This window comes from Psammomys obesus, unplaced genomic scaffold, assembly GCF_907164565.1.
Source record: "Psammomys obesus unplaced genomic scaffold, mPsaObe1.curated_primary_1811, whole genome shotgun sequence".
In the NCBI taxonomy this organism is placed as follows: Eukaryota; Metazoa; Chordata; class Mammalia; order Rodentia; family Muridae; genus Psammomys; species Psammomys obesus.
In genome coordinates, this window is record NW_026594354.1 from 801734 (window position 1) to 823060 (window position 21327).

Genomic DNA, 21327 nt, shown 5'->3' on the forward strand with positions numbered 1-21327 from the left:
GCTAAGCCACAGAGGAGGGCATTGCACCCAGTCCTGAAGATACCTGATAAGCTAGGGTCAGATGGAAGGGGAGGAGGACCTCCCCTATCAGTGTACTTAGAAAGGGGCAGGGAGGAGATGAGGGAGGGTAGGATTGGGAGGGAATGAAGGAGGGGGCTACAGCTGGGATATAAAGTAAATAAACTGTAATTAATATAAAAAAATAAAAATTTAGTAATAAAAAATCACATCATTCAAAAAAAAAGAAATTGAAAAAGAAATGGAATGTTCTTCTTATTCATGGGAAAATTTAACTACAGTTTGGCTTGATTATAACATTGTTTTAACAACTTGAATTAAAACAAACAAACAAAAAAACTGGACTTGGTGGCATGTTCCTTTAATCCTAGCACTGAGGAGGCAGGTTAATATCTATGAGTTACAGCAGCCTGGTCTACAATGTAAGCTCTAGGCCAGCCAAAGCTACCTACTGAGATCCTGTTTCAAAAAACAGCAAAAATGAATGAATGAATGAAATAATAAGAAAAAGAAAATAAATTCTTAACCATATTTACATTTTCTACTTATGGAAAAGACAGTAGGGAGTGGGGGCTACCCAGAGACATTGTTTTGTTCAGATCTGTGAATTTCAAAGATTCCCTTGCAAAAGATTGGAGAAGACCAGTGCTAGAAAATGAATACTACTTTAGAGGCCTTTTCAGGATTTAATGACTGCTACTACTGATGGTCATTCTTATGATAAATTTAGGCAGTCTTCTTTAGTCAAAACAATCCAAAAGGATTGTTCTTATTTTGCCAGTAGGCAAACTGGTAGAATTTAAAGCGCTTAAATTTAAAACCTAATGACAAGTAAGCGGGGCTAGTATTTGATACAGCCTGACAATCTGACTCTATAGGTTATCCTCTTCACTGCCATGAGATTTTTTATTCATTAATTTGTTTATTCAATTGATATCTCAGTCGTAGGCCCCTTTCTCTTCTCCTCCCATGCCCACAATCCTCCCTCCCATGCACATACTACAGCTCGTCTAGTTGCTTGTGGACTGAGTTCATCTTGTTCCTCTGTGGTCTGGTAAGGTAGAGTCCCATGGCGGGGGGGGAGGGAAGGATTAGAAAGCAAGCAACAAATTTCACAGCAGCCTATTCCAGCCAGCCTTGCTTCTGATACTCAGTGTACAGAGAGCCTACCACATCTGAACTAATAGCACAACCATTTTTAATAACTGTGGACTCTCCATTTGTCTCTTATGATTCAAAAAGTGTGGAGGTAGTGTCTGTCCCTCATGTCCTTGTCCCTTTTTCCCTCAGAGTAAGTAAAATAATGTCATATCCTAGGCCCTGGAACCTAACATCATGCTAGAATTACCTGGCAAAGGGGAATTCTTGGGCTCTCTAGACTAACTACACCAAATTTTCTGAATGTGCCGCTCAAGGTTGAGTGTTTTAAAAGCCTGCCAGAGGATTTCAATGAATGTTTCCCTCTTCTGAGTTTAAGGATTGCATGGTTACATTGTGCCCATGAGAACAGTCTTCCCCATTTCCAAGTCTTGATTAACTCTACCTTCAGCCTTAATTCCCCTTTACCATGTAACATGATAGAACAAGTGTCTTAGTCACTGTCCTACTGCTGTGAAGAAGCATCATGACCAAGGCAACTCTTAAAAAAAAAAAAAAAAAAAAAACATTTAATTGGGGCTGGTTTAGTTTCAGAAGTTTAGTCCATTATCACCATGGCAGCCTTCATGGTGCCACCTCACTAGTGGCCTCACATGAAGCCTGAGCTGTCCATTGGCTACATATATAGAGAAGCTCTGGGTCCAGTGCATGTATAGTCGTTTATTGGTGCTTCAGACTCCATATTAACCAAGCAATAATAAGAATGGAAGAAAGCCGGGCTTCATGGTGCACACCTGTAATTACAGCACCAGGGGAATGGAGAGGCAGGCACATCTCTGTGAGCTCGAGGCCAGTCTGATGTATAAAGAGAGTCCAGGACAGCCAAGGCTACAGAAGAAAAACCCTGTCTCGAAAAACAAACAAACAAAAAAAAAAATGAAAGAATATTTAAGTTGCTTACCTAGATAAATAAGGCCTTAGGACAAGTAAGAGCTAAAGAGCCAGTGAATGGGGATATTTGGGATGAGTAACAGATGGCTGACTTGGCTGACCCAGTGAATATTCAAAATAAGCCAACCCACTATCAAATAAGAGATGGAAGGAAAATATTAGAATATATTTTGATTGCCCCACTTCATTTTTCAAAATACTTATACCTTCTTAGCATACCGAATGAGGTTAATTATGAACTAGGCCTATTCTTATTAACTATTCTTTATATGATATGTACTTCAATACAGCAGAAATTTGTCTTATATTTTGGTACCACAATTATCAAGAAGAGGTCCTAGCTTGCACTGTATACTTTTGTGGGTTTTTTTTTTTTTTTTTTAGAGTATAGAGTATGTGGAATAAGAAATGATCTCTGTGGACCACTAAAAACTGGAAAATATTTAATTCATGGTAATTTAGTTCAAGGCAGTGATGGCACACTCCTTTGATCCCAGCACTTGGAAGGAAGGCAGAGGCAGGCAGATCTCTCAGTTTGGGGCCAGCCTGCTCTAAAGAGAAAGTCCCAGGTCAGCCAGGCTGCACAGAGAAACTCTGTCTCCAAAAAGAAAGGAAGTTTAGCTCATGTAAAAAGTATGAATGTATAACCAGAGTGAAAAGGAATCATGTGAAAGTAGCATCATGGAAGCAAAAGGAAAAAAGAATTTGAAGGGAAAAAAAAGACAGTTATCAATAGGTGTTGCTGATCTCTTAGATGGGATGAACTATGTGGTAGATTAGGAAGTTGGGATATTTGTGACTATTAGTTCCTGATTCAGACTTCTGATTATGAACACTACTCATTCTGCAACTTCGGCAAGTCGCTAAACGTTTATCAAACCTCATGTTCTTGTTTCCATAAGTTACTGTGAATATTATTAGTATGTATATCACAATTAGAATAGTAATTTTCATATGATAAACCATTAATGACCATTAGTTTATTAATATTGCTAGCCCTTAAGAATGACTATTTCAAGTAAACATGTTTAAAATGTTAACTTTCTTTGGAAAGTAAATACCAAAATACTGATTCTGATTAAGCTTTTCTTTTCTGCTGTTTTGTAGTTGATGTAGTAAAGAGGCCTTGGTAAATATAAAGAAGTTTACAAAGAGAAATTTGAAAGAAAGAAAATATTATGTTTCTAAAATTTGATTTTTCTTAATTTCATATATTTTAACCTAAATGAGTCCCCAAATACTGTCTTTTATCAAGCTGTAAGCTTTAGAAAGTTTTTTTCATTATTATTAAAATTTTATGTTACACTATTATATTTTGGTGATTTTTGAAAGCTGCTCTTACAGTCTTTCTTTTCCCTTTGTAGGTCACCATTTGCTGCTGTGACAGATTATTCAGTCACAAGAAATAATGTCATACAGCTCTGCTTGGAATTAACCACAATCGTGCAACAGGTATTCGCTGACAACATTTTCTTTGGTTAAATTACTATTTTCTATTTCAAAAATGAGCAAATTGTCCTTAAAAGCAAATTACATATTGGAAAAGTATGCGTGTATCTACAATTTCTTTATCAGAAGATATAAAATGAATTGGAATACCTAACTTCATAAAATATGTCTGTCACTCTCATCTTCAATGGTATGTGTAAACTCTATCAATTTCACAGAATCAAATCACTCCATTCAGATAACAATTTCGGATTTTTGCTCTAAGATATTAACAGTTTTACTTTGTATGTACAAATAAATATACATAAGAGCTTCAAATAATTATCTAATTTCCTGAGCTAGTTTTTCACAGAAAGCTAAGGCAGAGATTCCAAAAGTAGATCCCTTTAGGAGTCCAACAACTAGTATAAACATTTGAATCAGTTTCTTTCTATAACAATGAGAATGGCAAAAACTGAAGGAAATTTACTAGACAATCCACAGAAATTTATTTAAATTGAAGAAAGTATGTCTTGGAGGTCTGATGTTTATCAGCTACAACTCCCATGAGTCTGATTGCATCGTGTTGCCACTGCTTCTTTCTCATGGTATCATTAGCCAATGATTCAATTGGGAGAAAGGGAGTAATGAATAATGATGCCAGAAAATATTGGATAAACTGGAGAAATTGTGATTTAATTTATCCTTGTGCTTGATTACCAGCCAGAGCTCTCGGGTTGTTATATTGTTTATAATTCCTCAAAGAAGTAGAAAATTGTATTAATAGAAACTTATTAACTTCAGTATACTATTGTTCTATTGTGGAGATATTTTTATATCATATATCTCATAATTTAGGGTCTCAATAGTTTCATTTATGGCCTAGTGAGTAGCATAGTGACTCATCGTGGAATATATTAGATACTCATTAGAATTATATGACGGAAATAAAAAAAAAACTTTTGTTAGTTAAAGAAACATTCATGATGATGGGGAATATGTTTTTGCATTTTATTAATTTTCTTTATTTCTTTTATTTACTCTTTTCTCATACAATATATCCTGACCATTTTCCCTTTTCTCCACTCCTTCCAGTCCGCCCTTTCTCTCCTCTCCCCCAGATTCACTGCTCCTCCAATTCCCTTCAGAAAAGAGCAGGCCTCCTAGAGATATCCACTCAACACTGCATAACAAGATGCACTAAGACTAGGAATAAGCCTTCATAGTTAAGGCTGGATGAAACAACCTATTAGGAGGAAAAGGGTGATGGGAAATATTTTATTGGTTTAGAAGTAGTACTCCAATAGTCTGTGTGTCTTTGTATTTGATAATGATAAGTCACTTTTTAAAAAATCTCAACTAGAAAGTAGGAAGAATCATGGCATCTTGAGAGTTCAGATTAATAAATATTTTCTATAAAGGGCCAGATAGTAAATATGTAAGACTTTGTAGGCTAGGTTATAACACTTAGTTTCAAATTCTACTTTATTTGGGGTATTTATACCTCAACCTTCCTTCCACCAACCCCCAACCTTAGGAAAGAGGTTAGTGCAGAGAAGGGGATCCTAACCCTTTACTTCTTCCAGCTGTTTAGGGTCGATGGGTCTTTGTGGGATATACCAATCTTTGTCAGCAAACGCAGCCAGCAGTCTCCTCCAAACCACTGCTCCCAAAGCATCTCTTGGTCCCTCTGCTCCAGACTGCCACACTGTCTGTTTCTAGTCTTGCCAAACTGATACATGCCACACACCAACGCCACATGACACTCCACTCTTTCTAGGCTCTCAAATTTACATCCTCGGAGCCCTAGACCAGCCCCCTCTTTCTGCTGCAAGTGACATCCCATTCCCGGCTGTCAAAAACCATGCACCACACAAGACAATTGACAACTGTGGACAAACCAAAGCTCAGACTAACATCCCACACTTGAGATTAATATAAAAACATATCTACACAACTGAGTTTACAAAGAAACCAAAACTTCTATTGAACTAGTTTGTACCTATCACAGTTATCTCTCTCTTATTTTAAGAAAAAATTAGCAGGCAGGTATATAAATGTATCAATGTGTTTAGGATCCATTAAAATTTGATTCATGAAAATAGGCCAAATTTCCAGTATACCTTATTGGCCCATGTTCCACAGCAGTGGAATCCAGTGTGACCTGATGACTTTTGATATTATGAAAATTTGTTAGAAATTGAAATATTTAGGAACCACTTCAAATGTCTTGTGGGTAGGATCTAAGACCTTACATTGTTGCAAGTTTTTCTATATGGTTAGGGTTGACATGCTTTGCTTTAGGGCACAGAGTTAATAGCAATAACATAACTTAAGGCTAATGTTTCTTGTACTTTTTAATTGGAATTTTTTTTCCTGCAATATACTTTGTTCGTGGTTTCCCTCCTCTACCTCCTCCCAGATCCCCCCACCTCTCAATCCACCTAACTCCAGGCCCTTTCTTTCTCCTTCTTTTTAGAATACAATCATGCAACCAGTAAAAAAAAAAAATCACAATTTACAAAACAAAAAATATTATCAGAAACATGGCTTTAAAATGTCTTTTCTATACTGTTATTTTATCTCTGTGCTTTCCATTTTTAATACTGTCTGTATGCACACAGTAATAAAATACATAATTATTAATAATTGACTGTTACTTGGTAAAAAAATCTATGGTAATTACATTATTGTTATTTAATCTTTTTTTTTACTTTTACATGAGAACAAAGATAATTGGAGTATTGTAAAAATAAAATGAATTTTATTGTTTTATTTTTAATTTTTATACTAAAGAAACACAATTATTGTTATTTTATTTGATTTTATTGAAAATACTTTCAAGTACATTTGTGAAATAAAAGTTGCTGATTTTTTAGTAATGTGCTAATACTTTGTTATTTTATAAGCCAAGACTATAAGTCAAAATGGCAGCCATGAGTTTGCTGGAAAATCTTGGAGATCATCAAGTAGTAATTACTTAACTCACACATAATCAATATTTTCTTATTTGAAATGGCAATGCACAAGAGGATTTTGAACAAAAGTTACATATAAAATGAGGTAAATGTAGTTTTCTATATTTGGAATTCACAGATTGTGCAGCACAACTTTGTTCTAAACCTTCAGCTATTATTTTGTGGAGAATGTGGAAATAGTTTCTAGTGAATTAAAAATTTTCTGCAGAGATATGCAGTGATAGAAATGCAGTCTATGTCAAATATGGCTAGCCCACACATTCTATGATTTAAGAGCCTTTCATGTTACTAGTACATAATTGATTTCTTGCTTGTCACGAGAATGTATAAATGTCTGCTATTGACAGCTACTTAAATTCAAATATACACCATTCTCATGTTGCCCTCAAAGACATGTTGGTATTTTCAGTAGGATTTTTCAATAGCTTAGCTGTTTAGCTCAGTACCTCTCTAAGCATCTTGTTATAAGGCAGTAATGGGTTTAAGTTTTGCTACTTAGAGGTCAGAAAACATTAAGTAGACTAAAGAAGAGATTATTTGACAGGCTGACATTTAAGTACATTCTGTCTTGACCAAACATAAAAGTACTGAAATACTCCAAATGTACTTAGAACACAGAAAGCCTTTCTGTACCCTCCACCCACTTTATTCTCTGTTTAAAGATGATGGTGTGCCCTCTTAGGACATTTTGCTTATACATTACCTACTTCTGTGTTTTAAAATTCAATAACTCATGACATTTATCACAGCTACTTCTACCTCATTCTCATTTACCCATCTCATGTCTTGTTTGATGTGTCATCCTTACTTTAGAACAAAAATCTTATGTTCTTGGTTCTTTTCTTGCCTTAATTTGCACATAGCGCTGTTGTCCCTTAAAAGAAATGTCAAATGCAAATTCATCTTGATAAATAATGTCATGGCATCCTATTTTAATCTGTCTACAAGTTTAAAATTGATCACCTTTAAAGTAGCCATTACAAATCTAAGTCCATTTTGTTGTTTGCAAGTGAATTGCTAACTTCCTTCTTTGGAATTCAAAGGAGCTAACATGTTGTTTCAGCATAACCAGTTTCATGATCAAGAACTCCCATGTGTATTAGCTATACTCTAACTCATACAGATAAATTATCCTTAGTAAAACAGATTTCAGTTTAGCCATTTGTCTTGTGATACCTGTGTACAATATGTCTTATATATCATTGATCTCTGCCTAATCAAAATTATATCCTATCCTTTTTATCTTTTTTAAAAATTAATTAATTTATTTATTTTTTATTAATTAGTTTATTCATTTTGTACCCCAACTGTAGACCCCTTCCTCGTCCCTTCCCAACCCCACCCTCTTTCTCTCTTCTCCTCCCATGCCCCTTCCCCAGCCCACTGATAGGTGAGGTCTTTCTCCCCTTCCTTCTGACCCTAGCCTATCAGGTCTCATCAAGACTGGCTGCATTGTCTTTCTCTGTGGCCTGGCAAGGCTGCTTCCCTAACACAGGATGGTGATGAAAGAGCAGGCCACTGAGTTCATGTCAGAGGAAGGCACTGTTCCCATTACTAGGGAACCCACTTGGAGATTGAGCTGCCATGGGCTACATCTGTGCAGGGGTTCTAGGTTATCTCCGTGCATGGTCCTTGGTTGGAGTATCAGTCTCAGAAAAGACCTCTGGGCCCAGATTTGTTTTGGTTCTGTTGCTCTCCTTGTGGAGCTCCTCTCCCCTCCAGATCTTTCTATCTCCCTTCTTTAATAAGATTCCCTTCACTCTGCCCAAAGTTTGGGTATGAGTCTCAAAAATGCTACTTCATGAAGCTTTTCTGATTTCCTACAGGTGTTTGTGTCTTCTCTCTATTGCATATTTATTGTAATTTTGTTCCTGATATGATTAAAATTAAATGTAACACCTTGCTTTTGGTCTTTTAGTTTCAATTTATTTGTTCTTTTCTTTTTTCCTATAAAATGTTAGACTAGTTATTTGTGTTATTCTCTTTTATCCATTTATCTGATGCATAATTCATTGTTGTATGAGCAGAGGTACAGTTCTTCATCTTCCTGAGCATAGCATTTTACATATCTTCTGGGGCAGCTATATCCTTCTACAAATAACAGTTATCTTATTCTCATTAGTTGATGAACTCCTTGAAGATGGGAACAGTATCTTTGTTATTCCATATATACTATTGATTAAAAATAAATATGGGCATATGGCACTAGTGGAGAACTCCCTCTTTCAGAGGACTAGGAGAAGGGAATGATGAGAAGAGGAAGGGTAGGTGGAACAAGAGGAGTTGAAGGAGCGGGCTTCAATCGCAATATATAATGAATAAATTGTGAGAAAAAAAGAATAAAAATTAAAAAAAAATAACAGCAACAAAAAATTGACTGAACAGAATTATCCTCTGTTGACAGTGGCATACGGTCATTTGTCTTTTGATAGTGAAGAAAAGTGAGGGGGATTATGTGTTACTCATTTTTGTTAACTCTCCTGTGAGATGACTTCCATTCTCTTTCTGTTATCCATAACAGAAACCCTCAAAGACATCCATCACTTTAAATTTATCTTCACTAGTTAAAAATAGTTCTTAGTGCTGACAACATATCTGAGCGATAGTGAACTTGTCTTGTATGTATGACACTGTTTCAGTCCTTAGTGCTACAAGACGTCAAAATAAATGCTTATTTTATCCTCATAACCATATTCCAAGCTGGCGTAAAAACTTTTTGAATATCATGTAGATATGTAATGCTAACAAAAATGTATCTTAGCAGTGGCTCTCAACCTGTGGGTTGAAACCCATTTGGGGGTCTCATGTCAGATATTTACACTACAATCTTAGCAGTTGCAAAGTTACATGTGGAAAGTATCAATAGAATAATTTTAGGGTTGCATAAAGTAGCAATGAAATAATTTTATATATTAGTAGAGAAAAATTACCTCTGAAATACTGCATGGGTTTTCTACTGTAAATGATACCATATAATGCTTTTTTTTTTTTTGAGCTTTATGTTCTGTTGCTGCCCGTAATATCAATAGAAATGAGAACTGATAGATAAAATCGTGGAATAAAATAGTCAATTGTTTGTTTCTTGATAGTGAATCTATGTGCAGACCATACTTTTTTATATTTTCCAAATTTATAAAAGTGAATTTAAGGTATCGGAAAAGAAGGAATTTTCCCACACTGAAAGAATATTAAAGTTTGACAAAGGAACATATCATAAACAAATACTGAAGTTATATTTACAATAAATTACATATAGTTAATGTCCAACAAATTTTCTAACTCAGCCATCATATATATATATATATATATATATATATATATATATATATATATATATATATAAATCTTATTTGGAATTATATGAAGTACCTACATGTAAGAATTAAACCTTATCAGCCACTTAAAAGAGGCCAATTTGAGTAAGTAAGATATAATATAGACTTTTTTTAAAAATCTAGGGCATGCATTTATTACCAGGCTTTCAAGAAATCTCATCTGAACAGTTTTATGCTTTGAAATATGCTGTGCTTAAAATTGTTTTTCGCTCAACTTTAATTATTTTTATTCCCTTTGCAGCAAGATGAGATGATCAATATCTAAAAATAAACTGTCATAAATGGCTTTTCTTTTTTTAATATACAAAGGGGTGGTACTGTGAAGTAAGTGGAAAATTCTTATTGCTGTTGGACACTTCTGTTTCAACTAATGTTAAAATTAGAGAGGAAAAGCACTGTAATTTTATTTTGAAAATCTCCATTTGGAGGAATTTACTTAGTTTAATATAATCTATATCACTTTTACATATTCTGTGTTTGGATGGGTTGAAATATTTGAAGCTTTTAAAGATATTTTTCCCCAACACTTTTGTTCCCTACATAAAATTTGTTATAAAAACACTCAAGAAAAAGGGGGAAACTTGTTTTAAAAACTCTTAACTGGAAAACATTCTCACAAAGAACTGAAGCTTCTTTTAGAGCCCTGTCAGCAGCTGAATCAGAAAAATAAGACAGGTACCCACGCATTTCTTGTCAGAATTGAAATAATTGCCATGATGCCTGTCTTCATGGGTATCAGCATAACCTAAAATAATTCTGCTGTACCATTTTAATATTCTGTACTTCAGACACAAAAACTGAGATTGTCACTAATTAAGAAATGAGCACAAAAGTGTCACCTTGAAAGGTAAAGCATTGATGAAGACTGAGAATACTTGGGTCAAGGAACAAGGATGAAGGCAGCTTTTTTTTGGGGGGGGGCATGTAACCCAGCTCTGTTGAAGATCAATTGAAACTGTACAGTTCATGCCATGTATATCATAATTTGTAAACATAAGTGATCACATCTAGCTCAAAGGTATCGAAAGGATTAAAATAATTGTGACTTAAAAGGGCTCAAGAGGCCTGGTGTGGTGGCTCATGTTTGTAATCCCAGCACTCTAGGAGGCAGAGGTAGGCAGATCGCTGTGAGTTTGAGGCCAGCCTAGTCTACAAAACAAATCCAGGATAGCCAGGGCTGCAAAGCAAAAAACTGTCTCCAAAAACCAAAAACAAACAAAAAAAGAGGTCAACAGGAGTCAGTTGAGAACCAGGAGCATTGTAACTAGAGATTTGATGAGGAGGAATAAAATTATTTTATTTTAAAAATATAAGGGTACAAGTATTTTTCTCCCATTAGTGTTTGTTAGTTTTCCTGGCCAGCATTTACATTTGGTTTAGATGAGAGAATAATTTCAAGTGTTGTAAAACACTTTAGATCATTTTTAGTTGTTAAATTCGGAGTGAAAACTTTCTTTTCAAATTCAATTTTTGTCAAAATGCTTTTACTTGAAATTGTTTCTTTGACTTTTCTTTTTTTACTTTGTTCTATTTTTACCTGGCATAGTTATTTTACTTCATTATAAATACATATTTAAGAAAAGGATATTATTTTGTTGATATACTTTAAATATCCATACTGAAGAGTTCTTTTAGTTTGCTGAGCAATCTCACTTTAATTATGTATTTGTACTGTCTAGACATTTTTGTTAACTTTATACCTTTTATATAAAATTAAATTAAATTTTATATTAACTATCATGCAATTATTATTTTGAAAGTAAAAATATAAATGAACATATCAAGGATACATCTTTAAAAATATATATCTACTGAAATTTAACTACTTTTTTCTATTTAATTTTGGATGTTTAGTTATTCATTCTAAACACATGTGAGAAAATTATTTCAGTGATTTAGAATTTGTGGTTTATGTTTTTAGAACATGCATTTATAAATACTTAGAACACATTGCAGAGATTATTAAAAAAAATTCTGTAGCCAGGAATTGACTTTAAAATTTCAATTAATCTTTTATTCAGGGAAATGCTTATAAATTTATTTGTAATAGCTTTTATAGTCTATTTAATCATATTCCATGTACATGAATATCACCTGTTTAGTTTCTTTATGAACACTTTCTTTAACTTACCTCCCATAAGGTAAGTTTTTTCTTTTATATTAATTAATTCAATTTACTTCTCGGTAATAGTCCTCTTCTTCCTCTCATCCCCATCCCATCCTCCTTCCCGTATCCCTTTTCCCCTATTCCTCAGAATAGAGGACCCTCCCTATCCAGATGTTCCAGCTTATCTATTCACATGAGAACTGAGTTCATCTTCCTCCCTGTAACCTTGTAGGAAAGTCCTATCAGGGGGAAGTGATCAAAAAGCAGGCAACATAGTCCATGTCAGAGATATCCCCTAACTTCTCTAAATAGTGAACTGATATGAAGCCTAGGAAGTCCATTGGACTTATCTTCTTGGGGTATGTGCATTGTAGTATGTTTATCCTATAGTATTTGGCTAATATCAGCTTATAAGTGAGTACATACCATGCATGTTTTTCTGGGTCTGTGTTACCTCACTTAGCATGATCTTTTCTAGTTACATCCATTTGTCTGCAAATTTCATGATTTCCTTGTTTTTTCATGACTGAGAAAACATGTTTTTCTCATTACTCCATTGTGTAAATGTACCACAGTTTCTGCATCCATTCTTCGGTTGACAGACATCTAGGTTATTTCCAGTTTCTGGCTAGTGCGAAAAAAGATGCTATGAACATAGTTGAGCAAAATACCGTGGTAGGATTTGACATGAAATAAGATCTGAGCTTAATTGTCCTGGACGTGGTTTTCAAAGAATAGTATATATGCTTGGATAAATTATTCCAGATCTCTGATGTTATCGTAAATGTATATAATTAACTATCTTGTTAGATTATTGAAGGGTTTTATGGGAACATTTTATAGCAGCTTAATAAATGCTTATTAGAATTATGTAGCAAAATAGACTTTGGACACAATAAACTAAACTTGTTTCTTGCTCCATCAAAAACTCAAAAGACTGGTACTCTGCTTAATTTTGCTGTTGAGTAGTCATGAAATGAAAAAAATTTCTAAAATGAGTGATTAAAAAATAATTTGGAAGTCATACACAGTGTCACATGCCTTAAATACTATCAGAGGCAGGTGATCTCTGTGAGTTAGAGACCAGCCTGGTCAACATAGTGAGTTCCAGGACAGCCAAGGCTATATAGTGAGACCCTGTCTTGAAAAAAAACATTAAATTAACAGAATTTAGTTTAATTTAGGACATCTTTATATTTTAATGTAAATATACACAATTTATCTTGAATATTTCTTAAAACATTCACATTTAATTGTAATGCAGAAGTTAATATTGGTCATACATGAACTTGCCACTCATACATTTTTAAATCACCTAGATTTGAACATGTACAACTAAAACATTAATTTTAAGAGTCCATTTATAATAGTCATACAAAATTTGTGTATTCAATGTGATAGTAAAACTCAAACATGTAGATATATACAATGGTATTCTAAATTGTGCTTGAATAGGCAGATTATATTCTTGAGCTCATACAATGTTACAGCATGAAAAACTGAGCTGTAATAGTCTCCTCGTCATTCCAAACACAGCTTTAAACGTCTTTACTGCATGCTCAGGGTTAGTGCTTAAGCCTTCCTGAGTCAGACATTCTAGGTGACCTAAAAACGGAATTGGAGCTCTAGGGATTGAAACTGGGTCATTTCAGATCAAAAACCAGGACAAGCCTTATATAGAAATTTCCAACAATTTGAATTATATTAATTTAGCATGCTCAGTGAAGATGGTATGAATATTGGATCTATTTTTTCTTCCTTTTTAAATGAATATTTTTATTCATCTCACCTATAGTTTATCCTTTAAGTTTTTGTCAGATATTTTAATAATTCAGAAGCAATATTTATATCTTTTCAGGTTTCCTATTATATCCTAAAGAAAAAGTCTGATAATATTATTTAATCAACAAGTCAGGTAATAGAATTATTAGAGATGGTCGTCAAACAACTTGAAATGTTTATTCTGGATACACATATTAAAATGGAATTTTCAAAGTGGATAGCATGTTAAATATATGTACTGTTGTATCTTTTCAAAGGCTGAAGTGTAATGAGAATGTTAGAATACATAAAAGTACACATGCATAATAAAATTTCATTATCTTAAATAATCATTAAGAGCTGCATATTTTCTTACTGTTCAGGATGAAAGGATGAGTGAATAAATTATTGCATGCTAGGAATTTCTCAAAGTCTTCATGCTAAAACACTTTTAAAGATATAGATTGCAGGATTATCTGTACCAAAATGAATAGATGGTTTATACTACACTAATTAAGCTCTTTTAGAGGGGAAATGACAATATACTATTTCTCAGACATCTATATTATTTATTATCTTATAGTTAAATTTTGTATTGTTATGTTGTGCAATATTTTATATATACATAAAATATATGCAACATGTTTGCTATAGGGTATAATAATAAATCTCACATATCTTATAAATGTAATAGTTGGAATATCAACTAATAGCATTTTAATTATTGAATTACTCCTGCCTCTTGTTTGCCTTCTTTCTCTCATGGTTTTCCTCATGTTATATTATTGCCTTTAAATATTCATATATAATATTACACCAATCATATTTAATGTTGTATGTCTTTGAGCTTTAGAAAAATATTCAGTGAAAAAGTGAGATGCTTAGTGATAATATTTTTCTAAATTTCTATTTGATACACAGCTGTAGTTCATTTAACTGAATATAATATTGTGTTCTGTTCATATTCACCAATAGGTTTATTCTTCTGATCATGAATATTTGAGTATATATCCACATTTAAGTTTACACCAATGCATGTATACACGGTACACTGTATCATTTTGTCAAAATATTTTTTTTTTTGCTTATTATATGATTTACTTACAGAAAGAAGGGGGAGATAGAAAGACCTGGAGGGAGCAGAAGCTCCACAAGGAGAGCAACAGAAACAAAAAATCTGAGGCCAAAGGTCTTTTATGAGACTGATATTCATTACACATTTTATATCATTCACCTTTCAAAACCTTTAATTTTTTTCTCCAAAATAAATCATAAGAAGTAATTTTTACCATTATTCCTATATTATGTGTAAAGAAACAGATGCAGTAGAAAACTATGTGAATAGATCTTGAAACTTATAGGGAATAAAGTAAAAATAAAATAAAGATATTCCTGGTGTGCTACCATTTGCAACACATGGTGATTACTTTTTATAAAATTTCAAGCCACAAACAATAACAATACATTTCCAAAAGATTTTCTTTGACAAACTTGGTGAAAGCCGAAGGCCTTAGCATATCTAGTACCTGGCATTTAATGTTTGCTGAAAATTTGCATACCTTTCCTCTTAAAGTTTCACCAAAAAAAGGTTACAAATTTTTAAGTTATATTTAGCAACTACTCTGATACAAAGACTTAAAAGGAAACTAGCCTTACAATATTAGTTTGCAATCCATTTATATTTTGATTCTGACACATACAAAGTTAGTTGTACATATTCTAAGGGGACTTATTTTTATTCCTTTTCATTAGTCTTTTTTTTTACTTTATTTTTTTTTATTAATTACAGTTTATTCACTTCATATCCCAGCTGTAGCCCACTCCCTCATCCCCTCCCAATCGCATCCTCCTTCCCTCATCTCCTCCCATGCTCTTCCCCAAGTCCACTGATACGGGAGATACTCCTCTGACCTTAGCCTATCAGGTCTCATCAGGAATGGCTGCATTGTCTTTCTGTGTGGCCTGGTAAGGCTGCTCCCCAACCAGGGAACCCACTTGGACACTGAACAGCCATGGGCTACATCTGTGTAAGAGTCGAGGCCTATGCCCAGAATTTGGGGAGCTTGTGGAGCTCCTTTCTTCAACAGTTCTTTCTGTCTCCTCCTTCTTTCATAAGATTCCCTGCACTCTGCCCAAAGTTTGGCTGAGTCTCAGCATCTGCTTTGATACCCTGCTGGGTAGTCTTTCAGAGGCCCTCTATGGTAGGCTCCTATCCTTTTCCTTGTTATTTCCCGTCTTTTGATACCCAGTCCTGTTTGCACTTCTGAATCAGTATTGATCATATTACCCATGGTCTTCCTTCTTGCTTAGCTTCTTTAGGTGTACAGAGTTTAATATGTTTATTCTATACTATATGTGTAATATTCACTTATAAGTCAGAATGTATCATGTGTGTCTTTCTGCTTCTGGGATACTTCACTCAAGATGATCTTTTCTAGTTCCCACCATTTGCCTGCAAATTTCATGATTTCCTTGTTTTTAATTGCTGAGTAGAATTCAATTGTGTAAATGTACTATAAGTTCTGTATCCATTCCTGTGTTGAGGGACTTCTGGGCTGTTTCCAGATTCTGGCTATTACAAATACAGTTGCTACAAACATGGTTGAGCAAATGTCCTTGTTGTGTACTTGAGCATATGTTGGTATATATACCTAGGAGTGGTATAGCTGGAACTTGAGAAGCACTATTCCTAATTTTCTGAGAAAGCGCCAGATTGATTTCAAAAGTGGTTGTACAAATTTCCTCTTAGTCTTTGTACCTTTGAAGAGAAGGGGTAGGACACAAAGACAATCGAGTTCATGACAGAGGTAGCCCCTGCTCCCCTTACTCAGGACCCACATGGAGAGTGAGCTGTGCCAATAGGCTACATCTGAGCAGTGGTCTAGGTCCTCTCATTGCATTGTCCTTGGATGATGCACCAGTCTCTGCAGGGACCCCTGGGCTCAGATTTTAACCTGGTTGATGTCCTGGTGGGGTTTCCGTACCCTCCAGGTCATTCTGTGTCTCAGTCTTATTCCATAAGACTCCCTATGCTCTAACCAAAGTTTGGCCATGAGTCTCAGTATCCTCTTTGATCCACTCATTGACCACTTGCGCCTAGCAATACAATCTTGCGAGGCCACAGAGGAAGAGGATCTGGGAGGTCCTGATGAGACTTGATTAGCTATGGGCAGATGACAGAGAAGGAGAACTCCTGCTTTCAGTATACTAAGGGAAGGGGATGTGGCAGAAGAGGGTTGTACTGGGAGAAGTTAAGGGAGGGGGCTACAATCAGAATATTTAATGCATAAATAGTGAAAAATTAAATTAAAGAAAATGAACACAATGGCAACAATACCGGAATCTTTCAGTGATTTGAGGAGGTGAACAAGAGGAATTACTGTGAAGAAGACCAGAATTTGTTTGTTTGATTGGTTAGTTGGTTTATTAATTTTTAATTTTTTAATATTAATTACAGTTTATTTACTTTGTATACCAGCTGTAGCCCACTCAATCATTCCCTCGCATTTCCACCCTCCCTCATCTCCTCCCATACCCCTCCCCAAGTCCAGTGATAGGGGGGTCCTCCTCCCCTTCCATCTGACCCTAGCTTATCAGGTCTCATCAGGACTGGCTGCATTGTCTTCCTCTGTGGCCTGGTAAGGCTGCGCACCCATCAGGGGAGGTGATCAAAGAGCCAGCCACTGAGTTCATGTCAGAGACAGCCCCTGCTCCCTTTACTAGGGAACCCACTTGGAAACTGAGCTGCCATGGACTACATCTGTGCAGGGGTTCTAGGTTATATCCATGCATGGCCCTTGGTTGGAATGTCAGTCTCAGAAAAAAAACCTGTACCCAAGGTTTTCAGATTTGATGATCTCCCTGTGAAGTTTCTGTCCACTCCAGGTCTTTCTTTCTTTCTTTTTTTTTTTTTTCATTTTTTTAAAAATTTTTTATTAATTACACTTTATTCATTTTGTATCCCCCCCATAAGCCCCTCCCTCCTCCCCTACCGATCCCACCCTCCCTCCCCTTTCTGCATGCATGCCCCTCCCCAAGTCCACTGATACGGGAGGTTCTCCTCTCCTTTCTGATCTTAGTCTATCAGTTCTCATCAAAAGTGGCTGCATTGTCCTCAACTGTGGCCTGGTAAGGCTGCTCCCCCCTCAGGGGGAAGTGATCAACGAGCAGGCCAATCAGATTATGTCAGAGGCAGTCCCTCTTCCCATTACTATGTAACCCACTTGGACACTGAACTGCCATGGGCTACACTTGTGCAGGGGTTCCAGGTCATCTCCACGAATAGTCCTTGGTTGGAGTATGATTTTCTGGGAAGTTCCCTGTGTTTAAATTATCTTGTTCTGTTGCTCTGCTTGTGGAGTTCCCATCCCCTCCAGCTCTTACTATTTCTCCAGGTCTTTCTAAACCCCCCTTCTTCCATAAGATTTCTTACATTCTGCCCAAACTTTGGCTATGAGTCTCAGCCTCTGCTTTGATACACTGCTGGATAGTCTTTCAGAGGCCCTCAGTGGTAAATTTCTGCCCTGTTGCCTGCTTTCTCCATCTTCAGATGTCCATCCTGTTTGCCTTTCTGAATGAGGATTGAGCATCTTACCCAGGGTCCTTCTTGCTTAGCTTTGTTATGTGTACAAATTCTGATATTATTATCCTATATTATATGTCTAATATCCACTTATAAGTGAGTATGTGACAAATGTGTCTTTCTGCTTTTGGGATACCTCACTCAGGATATTTTCTAGTTCCCATCACTTACGTGCAAATTTCATGCTTTCCTTGTTTTTAATTGCTGAGTAGTGTTCCACTGTATAAACCACAATTTCTGTATCCATTCCTGTGTTGAGGAACATCTGGGTTGTTTCCAGATTCTGGCTATTATGAATAAAGTTGCTATGAACATGGTTGAGGAAATATCCTTATTGTGTACTTGTGCGTATTTTGGATATATTCCTACGAATGGTATAGCTGGATATTGAGGAAGCACTGTTCTTAATTATCTGAGAATGCACCAGATTTATTTCCAAAGTGGTGTACAAGTTTACATTCCTACCAGCAATGGAGGAGGGTTCCCCTTTCTCCACATCTTCTCCAGCATGTATTGGTGCCACTTGAATTTTTTATCTTAGCCATTCTGATGGGTGAAAGGTGAAATCTCAGGGTTGCTTTGATTTGCATTTCCCTGAAGGCTAAGACATTGAGCATTTCTTTAAGTGTTTCTCTGCCATTTGATTGATATTCCTCTATTGAGAATTCTCTGTTTAGCTCTGTACCCCATTTTTAATTGGATTACTTGATTTGTTGCTTTTTGACTTCTTGAGTTCTTTTTTCATATATTCTGGATATTAGCCCTCTGTCAGTTATAGGTTTGGTGAAGATCCCTTCCCAGTCTGGAGGCTGTCATTTAGTTCTGATGACAGTGTCCTTTACTTCACAGAAGCTTTTTAGTTTCATGAGGTTCCATTTATTGATTGTTGATCTTAGAGCCTGTGCTGTTGGTGTTCTGTTCAAGAAGTTGTCTCCTGTGCCAATGAGTTCAAGGCTCTTCCCCACTTTCTCTTCTAACCAATTTAGTGTGTCTGGTTTTATGCTGAGGTCTTTGATGAACTTGGACTTTAGTTTTGAGCAGGTTGATGAATATGGATCTATTTTAATTTTTCTACATATAGACATCGAGTTAGACCAGCACCATTTGTTAAAGATGCTGTCTTTTTTCCATTGTATGTTTTTTGCTTCTTTGTCAAAAATCAAGTATCCATAGATGTGTGGGTTTAATTCTGGGTCTTCTGTTGGATTCCATTGATCCACCATTCTGTTTCTATGCCAGTACCATGCAGTTTTTATTACTATTGCTCTATAGTGCGGCTTGAGATCAGGGATGGAGATACCTTCAGACAAAGGTTTTAGCAATTCCGCTTTTTTTTTTTTCTTTTTCTATATGAAGTTCAGAATTGTTCTTTCACGGTATGTAAAGAAGTGTGTTGGTATTTGATGGGAATTGCGTTGAATCTGTAGCTTGCTTTTGGCAGGATGGCTATTTTCACTAGGTTATTCCTACTGATTTATGAACATGGGAGATCGCTCCATCTTCTGATATCTTCTTCAATTTATTTCTTCAGTGACTTGAAGTTCTTTCAAACAAGTCTTTCACTTGTTTGGTTTGAGTCACACAAATGTACTTTATGTTATTAGTGGCCATTGTCAAAGGTGTGGTTTCTTTAATTGCTTTCACAGTTCTTTTGTCTTTCATATACAGGAAGGCTATCGACATTTTGAGTTAATTTTGTATCCAGCCAGTTTGGTGAAAGTGTTTATCAGCTGAAGGTGTTCTCTTGTAGAAATTTTGGGGACACTCATGTATACTGCCATATCATCTGCAAACTTTGACTTCTTCCTTTCTTATTTGTTTCCCCTTTATTTCCTGTAGTTGTCTTTTGCTCTAGCAAGGACTTCAAGTACTTTGTTGAAGAGATATGGAGCGAGTGGGCAGCCTTGCCTTGTTCCTGATTTCAGTGGGATTGATTTAAGTTTCTCTCTATTTGGTTTGATGTTGGCTATTGGTTTGCTTTATATTGTCTTTATTATGTTTATGTATATGCCTTGTATTCCTGATCTCTCCAAGACTTTAAACATGAATGGATGTTGGATTTTGTCAAATGCGTTTTCAGCATCTAGGGAAATTATCATGTAGTTTTTCTCATTCAGTTTGTTTTTATGGTGGCTTACATTAATGGATTCCCATATATTGAACCAGCCCTTCATGCCTGGGATGAAGCCTACTTGGTCATGGTGGATGATATCTTTTATGTGTTCTTGGATTCAGTTTGCAAGTGTTTATTGAGTACTTTTGCATCAATGTTCATAAGAGAGATAGATCTGAAGTTCTCTTTTTTTGAAGACCAGAGTTTGGAGGACGATACTTGATTTGGTATTATGGAATAGTTCCCATAATAGTTCAGTGTACTTCTCTTTCCCTCTCCAAATCCGTGTGTGCATTTCTGGTATCGCTTAGAATCAATTTGCAGCTTAAAAACAGCAGTTTTGGTATCATTAAACTTGGAATAAACTTAGAAATTGAGCCTTAAATATGAAATATAATATCTGTGAACAATGTTACATATAGTATGAGTTTTAAAAGAAACTAGATGGGAGATGAAAGTATCGATAAGTATGTCTTTATTAGTTCTGTATCTTCCATAGTTAATTCTCTATTGGTTCTGGTTGCATATGTATGTAACCCCTATTAAGTGCTGTGCAAATTTTTCCCAAATGCTTTTGAAAGTTCTATTGTGATGCTTTTCAGGAGTTATCAACACTACAACTATTAATTTCCTTTGTAATGTTTTATTGCTTTCCACTCCCCTCTTCAACTCATTGAATATTTCAATACATGCTCTGTTTCTTTTCACCTAAATTGCATACATTTGTTATATTTCTGCTCAGTTTCTGAACTTTCTACTAGGAATATCTTTTTAACCCCTCTCTCACATCCTGTCACCTAGGAAAATATACAGTCATATATATGTATATGTATACATAAAAGACTATTTATAGTCATATATACATACATACATAAATACATACACACACACACACACACACACACACACACATATATATATATATATATATATATATATATATATATATATATATA

At 35.2% G+C, this 21327-nt stretch overlaps 1 protein-coding gene across 3 annotated transcripts in view; it reads left to right on the top strand.

The window, feature by feature from the left end:
- Cnksr2 (connector enhancer of kinase suppressor of Ras 2) overlaps positions 1-21327 on the top strand; it is a 262747-nt gene that overhangs the window by 42163 nt on the left and 199257 nt on the right. For all 3 annotated transcript variants that reach the window (XM_055618652.1, XM_055618653.1, XM_055618650.1), the window contains exon 4: positions 3432-3519. In XM_055618652.1, the coding sequence (XP_055474627.1) occupies positions 3432-3519 (88 nt within the window). The remainder of the gene's footprint in view (positions 1-3431; positions 3520-21327) is intronic.